The 12,835-nt window shown below is 45.9% G+C and overlaps 1 protein-coding gene across 1 annotated transcript in view; it reads right to left on the reverse strand.

Moving 5' to 3' along the window:
- The window catches only part of MYBBP1A (MYB binding protein 1a), a 62,023-nt gene that overhangs the window by 32,845 nt on the left and 16,343 nt on the right, over positions 1 to 12,835 (reverse strand). The window contains exons 18-23 of the mRNA XM_054209612.1: positions 12,076 to 12,240; positions 10,802 to 10,959; positions 9,848 to 9,982; positions 8,510 to 8,621; positions 6,072 to 6,203; positions 4,177 to 4,245 (exon numbers count right to left, since the gene is read on the reverse strand). Of these exons, the coding sequence (XP_054065587.1) occupies positions 4,177 to 4,245; positions 6,072 to 6,203; positions 8,510 to 8,621; positions 9,848 to 9,982; positions 10,802 to 10,959; positions 12,076 to 12,240 (771 nt within the window). The remainder of the gene's footprint in view (positions 1 to 4,176; positions 4,246 to 6,071; positions 6,204 to 8,509; positions 8,622 to 9,847; positions 9,983 to 10,801; positions 10,960 to 12,075; positions 12,241 to 12,835) is intronic.

Raw genomic sequence — 12,835 nt, forward strand, 5'->3', positions numbered from 1 at the left:
GTAAGAGAAAGCTATCAAATCTGCCTGTATGTACAAAAAGACTGTGATGTGGGCACTGGTCCCATTTTCCTACCACTGAAGACATTTCTGCCGGACATTACAGCAAGTACAAGGTCATAGTTAGTGTGACTGATTTTTAGGACCTCAGTCCTCAAAACTGCATCCAACAAGCTGGATTAGACAACCTAAAAAATTTCATTCTTTACCACCTTCTTTCTTTTTTACTTTAACTTGTAGCACTTCTCACACACTAAAGGTCCCCTTGAAAAGCTTCATAGTAGCTGCTTACAATATAGTAATTTCATACAATTTCTATCCACTTCTTTCTACAGTAGACAACAGTGCAAGAACACATCACAGGCATAAGGCAGGACATATTCTGAGAAGACAGTACAGCTTTAAGTTATATGTTGGTTTAACTTATCCATATGGGAAGGGAAGAATCAACAAGAGTTTAGGAAAAAGATCCCAACTGCTACTGTAGTAAAAAAAAGAAGAAACCAAACCACAGCAAAACCCACCAGATTTCTCAGTTCAATAAATGAAAGACAGCCAAACATTAGCGTTTTCATTTTTTAAAAGCCTGAAGCATTTTAACTTGCATGCAGGCACCTTTGGGACAGCAGTCTTTCTTCTTTAGCTCCACACTTCAAGAAATGCGGAGTTGGAAAAATAGGCCAGCCGACAGAGCATTCAAAGCACCAGCTGCCAGAACAGTGCATGTGAACTGGCAGAATATGATTCATAGTGTCCTGCAGTCAGTGTGGTCTCACAAAAGGTGAGAAATCCAGCTCAGATGCATGAACTGCCTGAAACAAGGTGATTTTGCAGATCCACTATCACGCAGATCTTTTATCTTGTATCTTTCAGATGTATAGTATAGTTCAAACAGGTACTAAGTGAATTCAGGGTGGGATGACAACCCCCCCCTTCCCTGGTCAAGCATCCCTTGGCCGTCCTTCCCCCACTCACAAATGACACCAATCTCTCCAGCTCTGTCCTTTTCCAAGGAAACTGCTGCATTACTGTCTCCTGCAGGCACTCGCGCTCCAGGAGTAACAACAGAGGAACAGAAATTGGCCATATGTGCAAGCTTCAGTTTCAAGTTCAGTCTCAATAATTCCACTGCAAATTCACCTTTCCAGTTTAAAACTCGTTATACAGGTTGAGCTTACTGCTAGGAAACCCTACCAGCCCAACCACTGCAAGCCAGGTTTAAAACTGCCTTAAGAGCTCTCACCCCCCAAAGTGATGTTCATTTTATCTCACAAATTACTTCAGTATGGAGGTGAACAACCTTACTGCTGCTTTAGGCATGTAGGAACAGTTGTCAGAGGAAAAGGGCTGACTTGGTATCAGTCATACTTCTGACCCTGAACTGAAGTGACTACCCCTGCGCCCTGAACAAGATCAGTGAATTGACCAAAGTTAATTTTAACACAGCAAAAGGGGGTGGAAGAAGTATGTGTGCAAGGGGAAGGTAAGTTTTCAGCCAAATCATCTTCATGTCTGTTTTGCGACATAACTGCTTGAACACCTGGGCACCAGACAGACAGCAAGGTCCCCAGGGTAAGGACAAATGGCTGGGGTTGGCTTAGAGAGGAGCAGTCTGGCTCTCCAACGCCAGCTGAGCAGCATTTGAACGGCTCCTGCATTTCCAAAGGACCCTCTTTCAGTTACAGCTGCCCACAAATTGAGTTCGACAGATCTGCAGCAGCCCGTAACATAAGGCATTTCACATACAGTTCGGGTTTGCTGTTTTTTGACAAGAGTCCAGGGAGGTCCAGGCCTCGCTGTACACTGCGTAGCTTACTGAGCGCACAGGGAAACGTGCTGCACATCACCTCAACCAGGCTAGGCCGGGGCAATCACTTACTGATCAGGTTTGACTTCACCCTAGAGGCACCAGCAAGAGCAGAGACCCCTGAAGCAAGAGATGGACACCTATGCCGGTGGCAAGATCTTGCCTTAAAGGCCTTAAAAAACCCCAGGACCAGTCTTGCTGAGAGGAGAGATGGAACAGACCCCCCCAACCTCCATGCTCCCCTCACGAACACCCAGCTATTCAGGGTGTTTCACCCTTACACCCTCCTCATGAACCACTTTTCCTTTTGTTCAAAACTACCTAAAAGCCCAACCTGAAGGGGCACCCACTTCTCCTACCCCCTTGGGAAGGGCCTCCCCCAGGCCAGCTGGGACAGTGGCCAGCAGCCCCGCTGGGCCAGAGCTGTGAGCCTCCACCTTCCCGTGCAGAGCGCAGCTCTCCCCACCCAGCACGGCCCTGAGGACTCGCTGCCAAAGGGATCTGTGGAGCCAAGAAGTCAGAATCACAGTGGGATTAGCTGTACATACAGATGCAGCAGGCAGAGCCAGAACAATGAGCATTAATAATAGGAGTGTTAGAAGGGGAATTAAGCCTCATGCCCCTGGGACTAAGCTACTTCAATGATTAAAAGCCAACATTCAGGGCCTGAAAACAGGAGACTACCCCACTTACCTCTTGACCATCGGGGCTGGCCAAAGTCGGAGTATAAGGAGACCTTTGGTGTCTTCAGGACCCTGAGTTAGGACAGCCCTTTTGGTAGCTGAGCCCCTTCACCTCACTCCTTCAGAGGCTGCCAGGAGCTGCAGACTCCGGAGAAGTTATCCCCCTGCTTTACCCACCACATCACTTTGCCACACACACCCCAGCTTGCCCCCTACTCCCCAGGATACCACCAAAGCAGACTTGCATTGAGAATCAGTGAGAAAATTTAACTGAAAACATGTCAAATTGTACATTTGACGAGGGGAAGCCAGAATTCCTGAAAAGGAAGCAGTGTGCAAAAAACCATAAAGCTGCAACTCCAAACTCCACAGGCTTTACACAGCTTACTCTCCACGTTGCCTTTGTTTAAACAGTAGTACATCCACGTTCTCTAACCAGTCTCCCACACACAGTGCACTGCACATCCTCCCCTACTCCTCCCACCCACAGATAAACTAGATGATCTCCAGAGGTCCCTTCCAACCCCATGAAACAGGCTCTGGAAACAAAGCTTGAGCAGATAACTGTGGAAGCCCTGAAAGAAGGACAATGCTATTCCCTGTGGGGAAGCAAAGATACCCACAGAAATGAAGCTGTCTGCTTGGGATGCTGTTCTGGTCTCTTGAGGATATGATCAAGTATGTGCCTTACAATTAATTTGTTTGTTATTTGTGTAGAACATCCTTATTTCTATCCACTGAAATTACTAACAGCTTAATTCACTCTCTTTTTTTGTTCTTCTTTAAATCAGAGCCATTCCTGTTGGGTAAAGGAGCCTGAAATGCAGTTTACACTGACAGTGTAAAGCAGCCTTACTGTAAATGCATACTTAGCCCTTCACATTCCCTCCAATGATCAGAAACAATAAAACAGCTATTTATGAAACAGAAAGGTCAATCTAGGATGCACTTCTGCAGGGGACAGATGCATGATACAGCTAGGGGCTGGGAAAGTTTGAGACACAGTGCTCCTGGCCTAAAGGGGTTTTGATTATTAACTGTGTGGAAGGCAGCCCCACTGTAGCGCATGCTGCAGCGAAATCCAGACAGGCCTCATTCCCTGCTCATGCAACAGTGAGCTGTGCACTCACCCTGCAATGTTTTATTGATAAGGCTCCACTAATTTTGTGTTAGTCAGGCACATGCAATCAACCATCAAAAATCAGATCAATAGCACAGGTGGTTTTAAACTAAACACAGAAGCACATGGCCTAGAAAATGCAGGACAGCTGGCAAGGCGTGGAACAGACTCAAGAAGCTAACCTTGAGTTAGCATTAGAAGGCAAGGGTCACAACACGCTGCATTAATACAGAGGAACATCTTACCAATAAGAACATAATCAAGAAATAAGTGACTGAAGGCAACCCCTACAACAATCAGGCCTCAACCCTGAAAGCCGTAAGCAGTTTTTAAAGGAGGTGCTACCAAAGAACTCCCATGACTGTGAATATATAAGCTACTTTCACAACTTCAGTCACATACCTGAAGGAGCAAGAGACTATTTGCAAAAGCTCTACCCCCCACGAAGCCCACTTCTCAAAATTGGACAGCCCTAAAGACAGCAATAAGCATCATTTGAGCCGCCATGATTAAGTGACTTCTCCAATTGACTATTTAATACAGCTTTGTTTGTTTGCTTTCCTTCTTACCTGGTGATAGTGCCTGACTCCCGCTGTGATATACTTGACAAGAGTACCTGCTAATGGCTTACACATGATCTGTAACAAAGAAAGAAGCAGTCTCTTATTAGTGGTTTGCTGACAGACAGGTTTCTTTTTCAAGCAAAACAGTCTATATTTCACACAGCTTCTTGAGAAGAAAATGCCACAAGACAGAAAAGTACCCAGAGATCAGCAACAGCTTACTTGAAAATTAACAGCTTTGCTCACACCAGCCCTGAGTGAAATCTTGATCACAAGGAAATCAGAAGCAAAATTCTTAAATTGGAAAAATCAGGCAAAGACTTGATTTAAGTTTGCATCTGTCTGATACTTTAGGTAGGCAGTTAGTTCACTTTGCGCAGAGGAACAGTCCCAGAGGCAAAGGAGAACATGCTGAGTTAGACTGGAGAATGTCAGAGCCTGGAGAAAGATGTGAACCCACATGCTAAAGGGGCCAGAATCAACTGTGTCAGGAGGAAAGCCTCCCTGGAGACAGGTTACCTTAAAGTTCTCCCCTTCATCAGAACAACTTTTCTAGAGGAGGGGTACTTGTCAGCAAAGTTTGATGAACCTCTGTTCTAGCTCAATCCACCAATTTCTATGTTTATAGGCAAAATATTTCCAAACTGAGGGGTAAAAGGAATCCAGACACAAGAAATGAGAAAGCATCTGGGCTGCAAATATCTTACTGGCATACCTCTAACGCTGTCTACCAGGCACTGGAAGGTCTGGCCCTGACAAAGCATGGACAGCAGTTTGCTGCACAGTTCACTGACATACTGTGCAAATGGTTATTCGAACCACACCACTTGAAATGGCTTCTTTTTTGGGGCAAGACTACTAAAAGAACAGACAGCTCTAGCTAGTGGGAAAAGCCCGGCTTTAAATAGACCAGCATCTGTGTATATCATTGCCTTTCTTTTATAAAAGGCATGAGTTTAAAGATTTTAAAAGGCATTTCTGCAAGGAACAGTCACATAGAATCCACAGGCTCTAGAAGAATGCAGATGAGACCTTAAGCTTGCTGTCCATGTGGGCAGCACACAGCCCTTCTCTTCCCCCTATTTCACTAGCTTATGTGGGTGGCAGCATGGGCTGGTGTCCTAGGAAACCTGGTATGCAAAAGAATTCACTCTGCATGGATTCCCTCAGAGTCTGAAAGCATCTTCCCCCCGTTGCACAAGCCTATGTCTCCTCCCACCCTCCTGTCAGGTTGAAGCTCTTGAGAAAGGGCTTCTGGCAACTATCTCTAGCTCACTCTGACCTAAAAAATCCCTGAAGAACTGTACGACATTCAGACCCAAGGCCTGTTTCTTAAAAACTGTCGGTCCTCATAGTGGAGACCAGCTCCAGGCATAGGTCAAGTTTGCAGGAAATACCTCAAACATTTCAGACACTGACACTGTCCGAACATCCAGCTTGCAGATTAGATTCCAATTAGACTCCAAGGCTCTGCAGTCGTTTTGGAACAAAATTGATAAACTGAGCGTGCAGTCAGAGCAAAGCTGGACAGGAGCTACGTCAGCTGTCTAAACAAGCCAGCCCCTTCTACGTTTGTGCAAACCTGGCTCATCCACGTTGTCTTGAAGACTGGTAAAAAATTAGAGCCTCTTAGGCTATGCTTTGAAGAGCAGCCTTCTGTTCATCTATGTTCTCCATGCAGTATCCCAATCCAAACCAGAAATGAGATCCCAGCCTTCTGCAGCATTGCTATCAAAACACACGCTGTAAGAGTCTGAGCAGGTGAAGATCCTAGGAAACCTTACAGCAGTGTTAAAAGCCTGCAGTGAAGTGGAGAAGTTTCTCACCCTACTTTCCCCAGAATTAAAACCGTACTTTGGAGCAACCAGAAGACAACATACCACACAACCAGCAACACTTACCGGGAAGCGTCTGAAGAAATCATGGAACATGGAGCTTGTAAGGGCAGTCTTCCTTTTAGTTAACAATTGTGTCAGTGCTTCCCGATATATTACAGCCACCCTCTCCATATCCAAACAACCTGTGCTGAAAAGCTATAGGGAAAAAGCAGAGCAAAAAAGTTTCCAGTGAAACACAAGGGTGGATCACAAGTAATTAATTTCTACCAATGCACACAGATTTTTCCAACAACTAGATATTTTTGAGTAGTTTGTATGATACAGACCTACAAGATACAACATGGAACCACGAAGAAACAACAGAGTGGGCCTCAAACATGTTGTCCCAAATACCAATAGCCATATGACCATGTTAGTGAAGGGTAGCACAGCTTTCTAGTAAGACTGCATACACTGTCTGTCGTGTGAGGACCGTGCTTCCAGGTTTGTGGTGGGCATGTCTAACACACATTAGGTTCACAGAGCACTCAGACCATCCTGCAGCAGCTGTGCCGTGCACACAGTGTTCTCAGCTGTAGAGCTATCTGAATCTGTAAATATTAGCGTATGTAGATAACTAGATCTACATACACTTAGCAGCTATGTCCAGGTACTCAGCAGACAAGCCCTAGCTCTGATCAGGGATCCAGCAATCCCAGAACTGTGTAAATGCTCTAATATCCCCCTCTGGTGGGGAACAAGAAACCCAGACATGCAGTAACCTGCTGAGACCTGCACAGGCCATATGGATCTAAAGTAACAACACAGGGGCAAATGAAGAGCTAAGCGTGGAGCAACGCATCCCCACATTCCTGACTCTTCTCATATTGCCAGGGAAGCACAGCTCTCTAGGAAGAAAGAAAAATTAAGGCCCAGGGGGTCAAAGCTGTGATCTTCACAATAGCAGATGGGCCTTTTGCTGACCTCTGCCTAAGCAATTTTTCCATGGCCCCATAGCAAGTTAAAGCCATGTTAATGTGGTGTCCCATTCTCACGTCAAACTCCCAGCGCCACTACAGCTGAACGCAGGCTAGAGTGGAACAGGGGAGATGGACCTTGAAAGATAAGACCTCAGTTCCTTACTAAAGTGTCTATACTTAGCACTTATTTGACATACACATCTGCAGGGAAAAAAAATTATTCCTCCTCCCATGCAGATGTTTAGTGTAAAAAATTTCTTTTATAGTAACAGACTTTTTCATAAATTTGGCCACTGCATCATAGAGCATTTCCCACTTACTGAAAAGCTCCAGATTATGTTCACAAGGCACTACTCACTGGAAACACACCACACCTTTGCCTCCGGTTCCCCACTGCAAAACCTTCCCAGCCTTAACACAGCGTCAGCATCAGCAGCATCCCACAAACTGAACTGCGTCACTTCCCTCAAACCAGCAACTCACTTCAGCTGCTGGCTGTGTCCTTAGCTGGTCAAGACCACAGCTCTGTTCCCACAGGAATAGTAGCCTTTCCTGTGAATCTGCACCAGGATGCCATGAAGCGTGTCTCACTCTAGCCTCAACGTCAAGTATGATGTTTATATTCCCCACAGATCTCCCACTTTGTTTTTCTTTCCAGAAAGGCCCAGCATAGAACAAGAGCTGCTTGGATTAGCACTCTCAGTCTCTCACTAAGCCTGAGAAACATTGGCTACCTTTTCAGCCACTAACATCTCAGTGTTTGTAACTTCCAAGCCCTCCCTTGTCACGAGGCAATCCTGTTTATTGTCCTCCCCCACAAAACATCAAAAGGATTAAGGCACTAATTCCTGCACACAATTTGAGAGGTTCAGAGCCAAGTATCAGGCTAGCTAGTGAAACACTACTTGCTAGGTCTCTAGTGAAGTAGACTGGACTGGGACGCCTAATATATAGGGTCACCAAGTTCAGACACCTGTGAAATTCAGCAGAGACAGCAGGTGAAAGGGGACCAGACAGTAAGGCTCCCCAAGTAATAGACACCCATAGCACAACCAGATGAAGACTCCCCTGCAAACAACTACCACTGAAATCAGGGCTGCTCCACACTCTCTTCACCCCGAGATAACTCAGCCCAAGCCCGACATAGGAGTTCACTCTCATCCACCACCGTCCTGTGCCTCCCTGCTCCTCAGCACCTTCCTGGAAAAAAACTCAAAGTGACTGCCAAGAAGTTAATGGAAAAAAATAGCAAATCAGCCAGAAGAGCAGCATAAACATACATCAGGCTTCTTCAGCAATTAACCTGGATCCACTGTACATCAGCAGCCCCTGGTGGCTATGGGCAAGCAGGCACTGCAAAGGCAGGAGGGTGAGGGCCAGGAAATGGGGAATGTGGCAGCTTTATGGAAAAGAAATCATGTAGACAGGTATCTGGAGGAAGCACGAACAGTGAGACTGAATAAGAAAGGCCCGCTCAGAGAAATGGGGTAATGCAACTTTACTGACAAAAAAGACTGCCTCAAGAGAAGCCTGCTGTCTTACCTGAGAAGCCTGAGGGATGGTGCTGCTCTGTTTCTCTGGCAGAGGGGTAGGAGGAGTTGATGACTTATCAGGTGTGTTTCCTCTCAACACTCTGAGCAGGTATAATGAGGCACTAAAAAACAAAAGGAAAAGGGGTGAACATAGCAGTTACCACAGTGTCACAGTGCCACTCCAAAGCCACCTGAGGGCAGAGGCCAAGGGATGCAAGCAGCTTATTCTGTACCAAGGGGGGTTAGAGACTGAGAGGCCCCCTTCTCTCAGTCTAACCCACTCTTGCCAGATCTAAAGACAAATACATCCTAGGAGGTTGCATCATTTCATTATCTATCACTGCAGTCAGACATCCCCACTATCAGCCTGGTTTCCTCAAGCTCATGCTTTTGCCTAGCACTGCTTGAGGACTTCTGCCATTTGCCCAGGATTTCCAAGCCTGCACAGCTCAGACAGTGCTGCAGGGCAGCCCTCAGCTCAGGCTGCTGTGTGCCTGAAGAACTCGGACATATCAACTGAGAGAGCACACAGACAGTCTGCTGCTTTTGAGAAATGTTGTATTAACTGGGCATGGCTCCACTCAGGACTGGCATTGCCAGGAAGCTGTGAGGGAGCCATGCAGCACACACAGTCAGCCCCGTGTTGCCAGGAAGTACCACTGTTCCTGCACAGCCACGTGTGCTGCAGAGCCAGCACTGCCCAATGGCACTGCGTTGACGATGCAACATGGTACCCACTGCATACTCAGTTGTGTTCAGAAATCCCAGACAGAGTATGAAAGTCCTCCTGAAACTGCCTGCAAGCCCAAGGGGCACTCCCATTTACACCAGGAAACAGCACGATTGCTTATGTTTCCTAACAAATACACTTATGGCTTATCTTAATTCACCTGTATTCAGCAGCAAAGATATGAATACCGGTACGTGCAGTCACGACTCAATCATTATTGTCTTCATTGTGCTATCATGAGGACAGTAAACCACTGTATTTACCAAACAATCATTGCAGAGCGATTGTAAGTTACACTCAATCCCACACTGAATCACACACAATTCATTACTCCCCAATGAAGCCACAGGGAAGCGCTTCCTATCACTATCAGCAAAGCTGTACCAGACCGTTTCTGTATCACAGAGCCCATAGATGATAATCAGCAAAAAATGGACATCTGTTTGAAAATGCTTCAGACTGCCAGGATGACTGAGTAGTCCTCATGTAAGACACAGATGCTGGCACCTAGCCTTCATCGAATCTCTTGCTTCTCTGAGCTGTTTTAACATGCAATGTTATGCTTGCTTACAGACCAGCCCACAGCACCAAGTAGATACGCTCATTTTTAACACTCACCTGAAATAATAGAGAGCCACTGAACAGTCAGTGTGCTTGCAGGCCTTATTCACAAGCCTCTCCACAAAAGCATGCAAATCTTCTCGCAGGGCACCCACTCTCTTGCAGTACTGCTTAGCTCTGCACAATGAGTTCCTGAAAGAGCATTGAAAACAAAGCCATTACCTACAGAAAGAGCTCTGGGAAACAGATGGCTATGAACCCTTATCACTGGGCTCAGGGCGACGCATAAACAAAAACGGTGCTGGCTGTGGGCAGCAAAAGAGGCAGTCATTACTGTGGCAAGAAGGGTGCGGAAACTTACTACTTTTTGCCCTCAAGCACCTATTTATGCATCAGCCAACTTTCCTCAAGAGCTCCCACAATGGGAACTAGCTGCCTTAAACCCTTTTTCTACAGACTGTTTCTCAACAGCATGTAGAGAGCAGTGCTAAGGACATCAGTGAGTGGTGTACAGAAGACACATCATGTCACACATCATGCATTATGTCTGTGTCTAGCTTGTATCATGCCTCACTTCTGGCCATGAACAGAGAAAATTTGCACTCTGCCTGTCCCAATAATAACTTGTTGGGAGTTTCATTCCAGCCACAGCAGCAACTCTGTAAACCCAAGGAGCTGTTGCATGCCCTGACTCGGACGTCAGAGGCCTGTGGAGATGTTCAGTTACATGGCACCATGCCTGCAATACCAAAGTTTGTTCTTAAGGTTTTCACCTGCAAATCGGTTTGTCACTTGAAGTTCCTTAGACTAGAAAACCCAGATCCAATTTTTTTTCTGCAGCTTATGACTAAGCGTTCTGTTTGTGTGTGGTACTGGTAATCTAATTCCACACAATCTATAAGCATAGCAATTGTCTTCAATCTTAGAAAGACCAACTTCTGTGATTCAACCAGCACTGCTAATGTCTGTCAAAAGCCGTTGCCTATTATCTGGAGGACTAAGGACACTTACCTGAAGATATTGGCTGTTTTCCGGAGGAAGTCAACCTCCTGCTTGCCAGAGTCTGAGATCATGCATTGTTCAATGACGTGAAGCAGGGGCTCAATGATGTCAAACACCAAGGGGTTCTCTGTTTGCTTACTCAGGAACGCTTCAATCAGATCCAGCACCTGCAAACCGAAGTACTGACGTGAGAACTAATGCAGACAGGGAAACATGATGGACCTACCCAGAGCAGCTCCTTCAGACTGGAGTGTGCTACAGAGCAGCTGGAGAGGGCTGGAGAAAACTATTTACAGCTGAGATCTGTACACCTCCTGCTATCATTTGTACTGCTAGGGCATGAGAAACAGAAAATTAAAAATTTGAAACTGAAGATTAAAGGCTTTCTATTGACTTCAGCCTATTTTGTGCAGTGACGCTATGTAGAAACAGCAGTTATGAGAATCACTCTACCTGGCCAGACCTGCAGTTACTACACCTCGGCAGAGATCTCTGTTAGCACCAGAGATGTGCCCTCGCCCCTGTAAGCCCCTCTTGACTTCCAGACAGTGCATCAGCATAAAATCAGCCTCTTAGAGCACAGCATCAGAATGCCAATGCGGTAAAGCCAATGGCTCACTACACCGCTCAGCGTTCACCTTGGCTAATCTGACACCAATTTCTATACGTGAGTGGCTGGCGCTGTCCCTGGATGCCCGAATATCCTGGACAGTCCACGCTGACACCAGGTGGCCTGAAGTGAGTATTACAGTCACAAATAACTAGGGGGTGTGTCACAGTTTTACTGAAAAGTAAAATTACTGAAAAGAAAATCGGTTCTGTTCTACCTCAAACCAGGACAGGGTGTTAATCATAACCCTCCTAATTTTACTAGCATAACAAGCCCAAAAAAAGCTTACACTGCAAAATTACCAGCGGGATTTTATGCATATCAAGCTTGTTCAGTTTACAAAAACTGACAGGCACCTACCTTTGGGTAGGTGTGGGTAAGGATCTCATAAATTGAAGCATTTCAGATCAGTAAATGGAAACCACGGTTCACTTTTTGAAAGCACAGTCCTGCTTTTTGTTTTGAAGTAGGCCTGTGAGGCCCTGGGCACTGACCACCACTTCACTGTGCCAGGTACTGTACAAAACCAGAATAATCCAGACTCAACTTCCAGGAGCTTGTGACATACACGAATGTCCAAGCTCTTCAGTGTTAAGTAGCTCATGGCATGCAGTAGGCTACAACTAACATGCTAGTAAGCCAGAGGTCTTCACACCAAATGCTTATCTCCCACCTTAATCTTGAAATCCCTCCGCAGGATCGCCTCCTTCCGTATCCTGTCTTTCTCATCCTTCTTTGCCTGGATTCGTTTCTGCTGTTCTGCAAAAAGGGCTGAGATGTTCTTGTCAAGAGCCATCATAGCCTCATCATCCAGCTCTTCATCACTCTCATCTCCTCCCTTTTGTTTTTAGAATGCAAAAACAACATGTCATCTCATGTACTTCAAAGAGACAGTTGGGAAGAAAAACACAGCCAAGACCAGACTCACAGTAGGGATGTGGCAACCTCTAGATCCAGAATAAGAACATGGGGAGGGAAAACAGCTGCTCAGACCCATGAGAAATCTAGCTCTTATTTCCTATCAGGTAATCCTGGCTGCACATTACTAACACGTAGAGATAGAGGATCAGGAGAGGGAAGAGGCAGAGGTTTTGACACCCACTCCCTCTGGGCTGCTGCTCCTTCAGTAGAAAGGTAAATACGTTGCTATGTCTGTAGCCTTTACAAGAATCATTAAGCCACACTCCAACGCTGCTATGGTAAATCTCCAGAGTGGCCTACAGAGATCACACTCCTCCACACAGGCCAGCAAATACAGGCACCACAAAACAGTATCTTAGTGCTTTAGTTCACATCAATCTCATTTATTACAGGCAGGAATACAAGCTGTATCAGGCTAGACTGGACAAGCTAAAGCACTCAAGACACATTAACAATAAATAAAAGAATAAGGGATTTATTCCCACAGCTTGAAGATCCTGACCTCCTGCTTC

This window comes from Rissa tridactyla, chromosome 7, assembly GCF_028500815.1.
Source record: "Rissa tridactyla isolate bRisTri1 chromosome 7, bRisTri1.patW.cur.20221130, whole genome shotgun sequence".
In the NCBI taxonomy this organism is placed as follows: domain Eukaryota; kingdom Metazoa; phylum Chordata; class Aves; order Charadriiformes; family Laridae; genus Rissa; species Rissa tridactyla.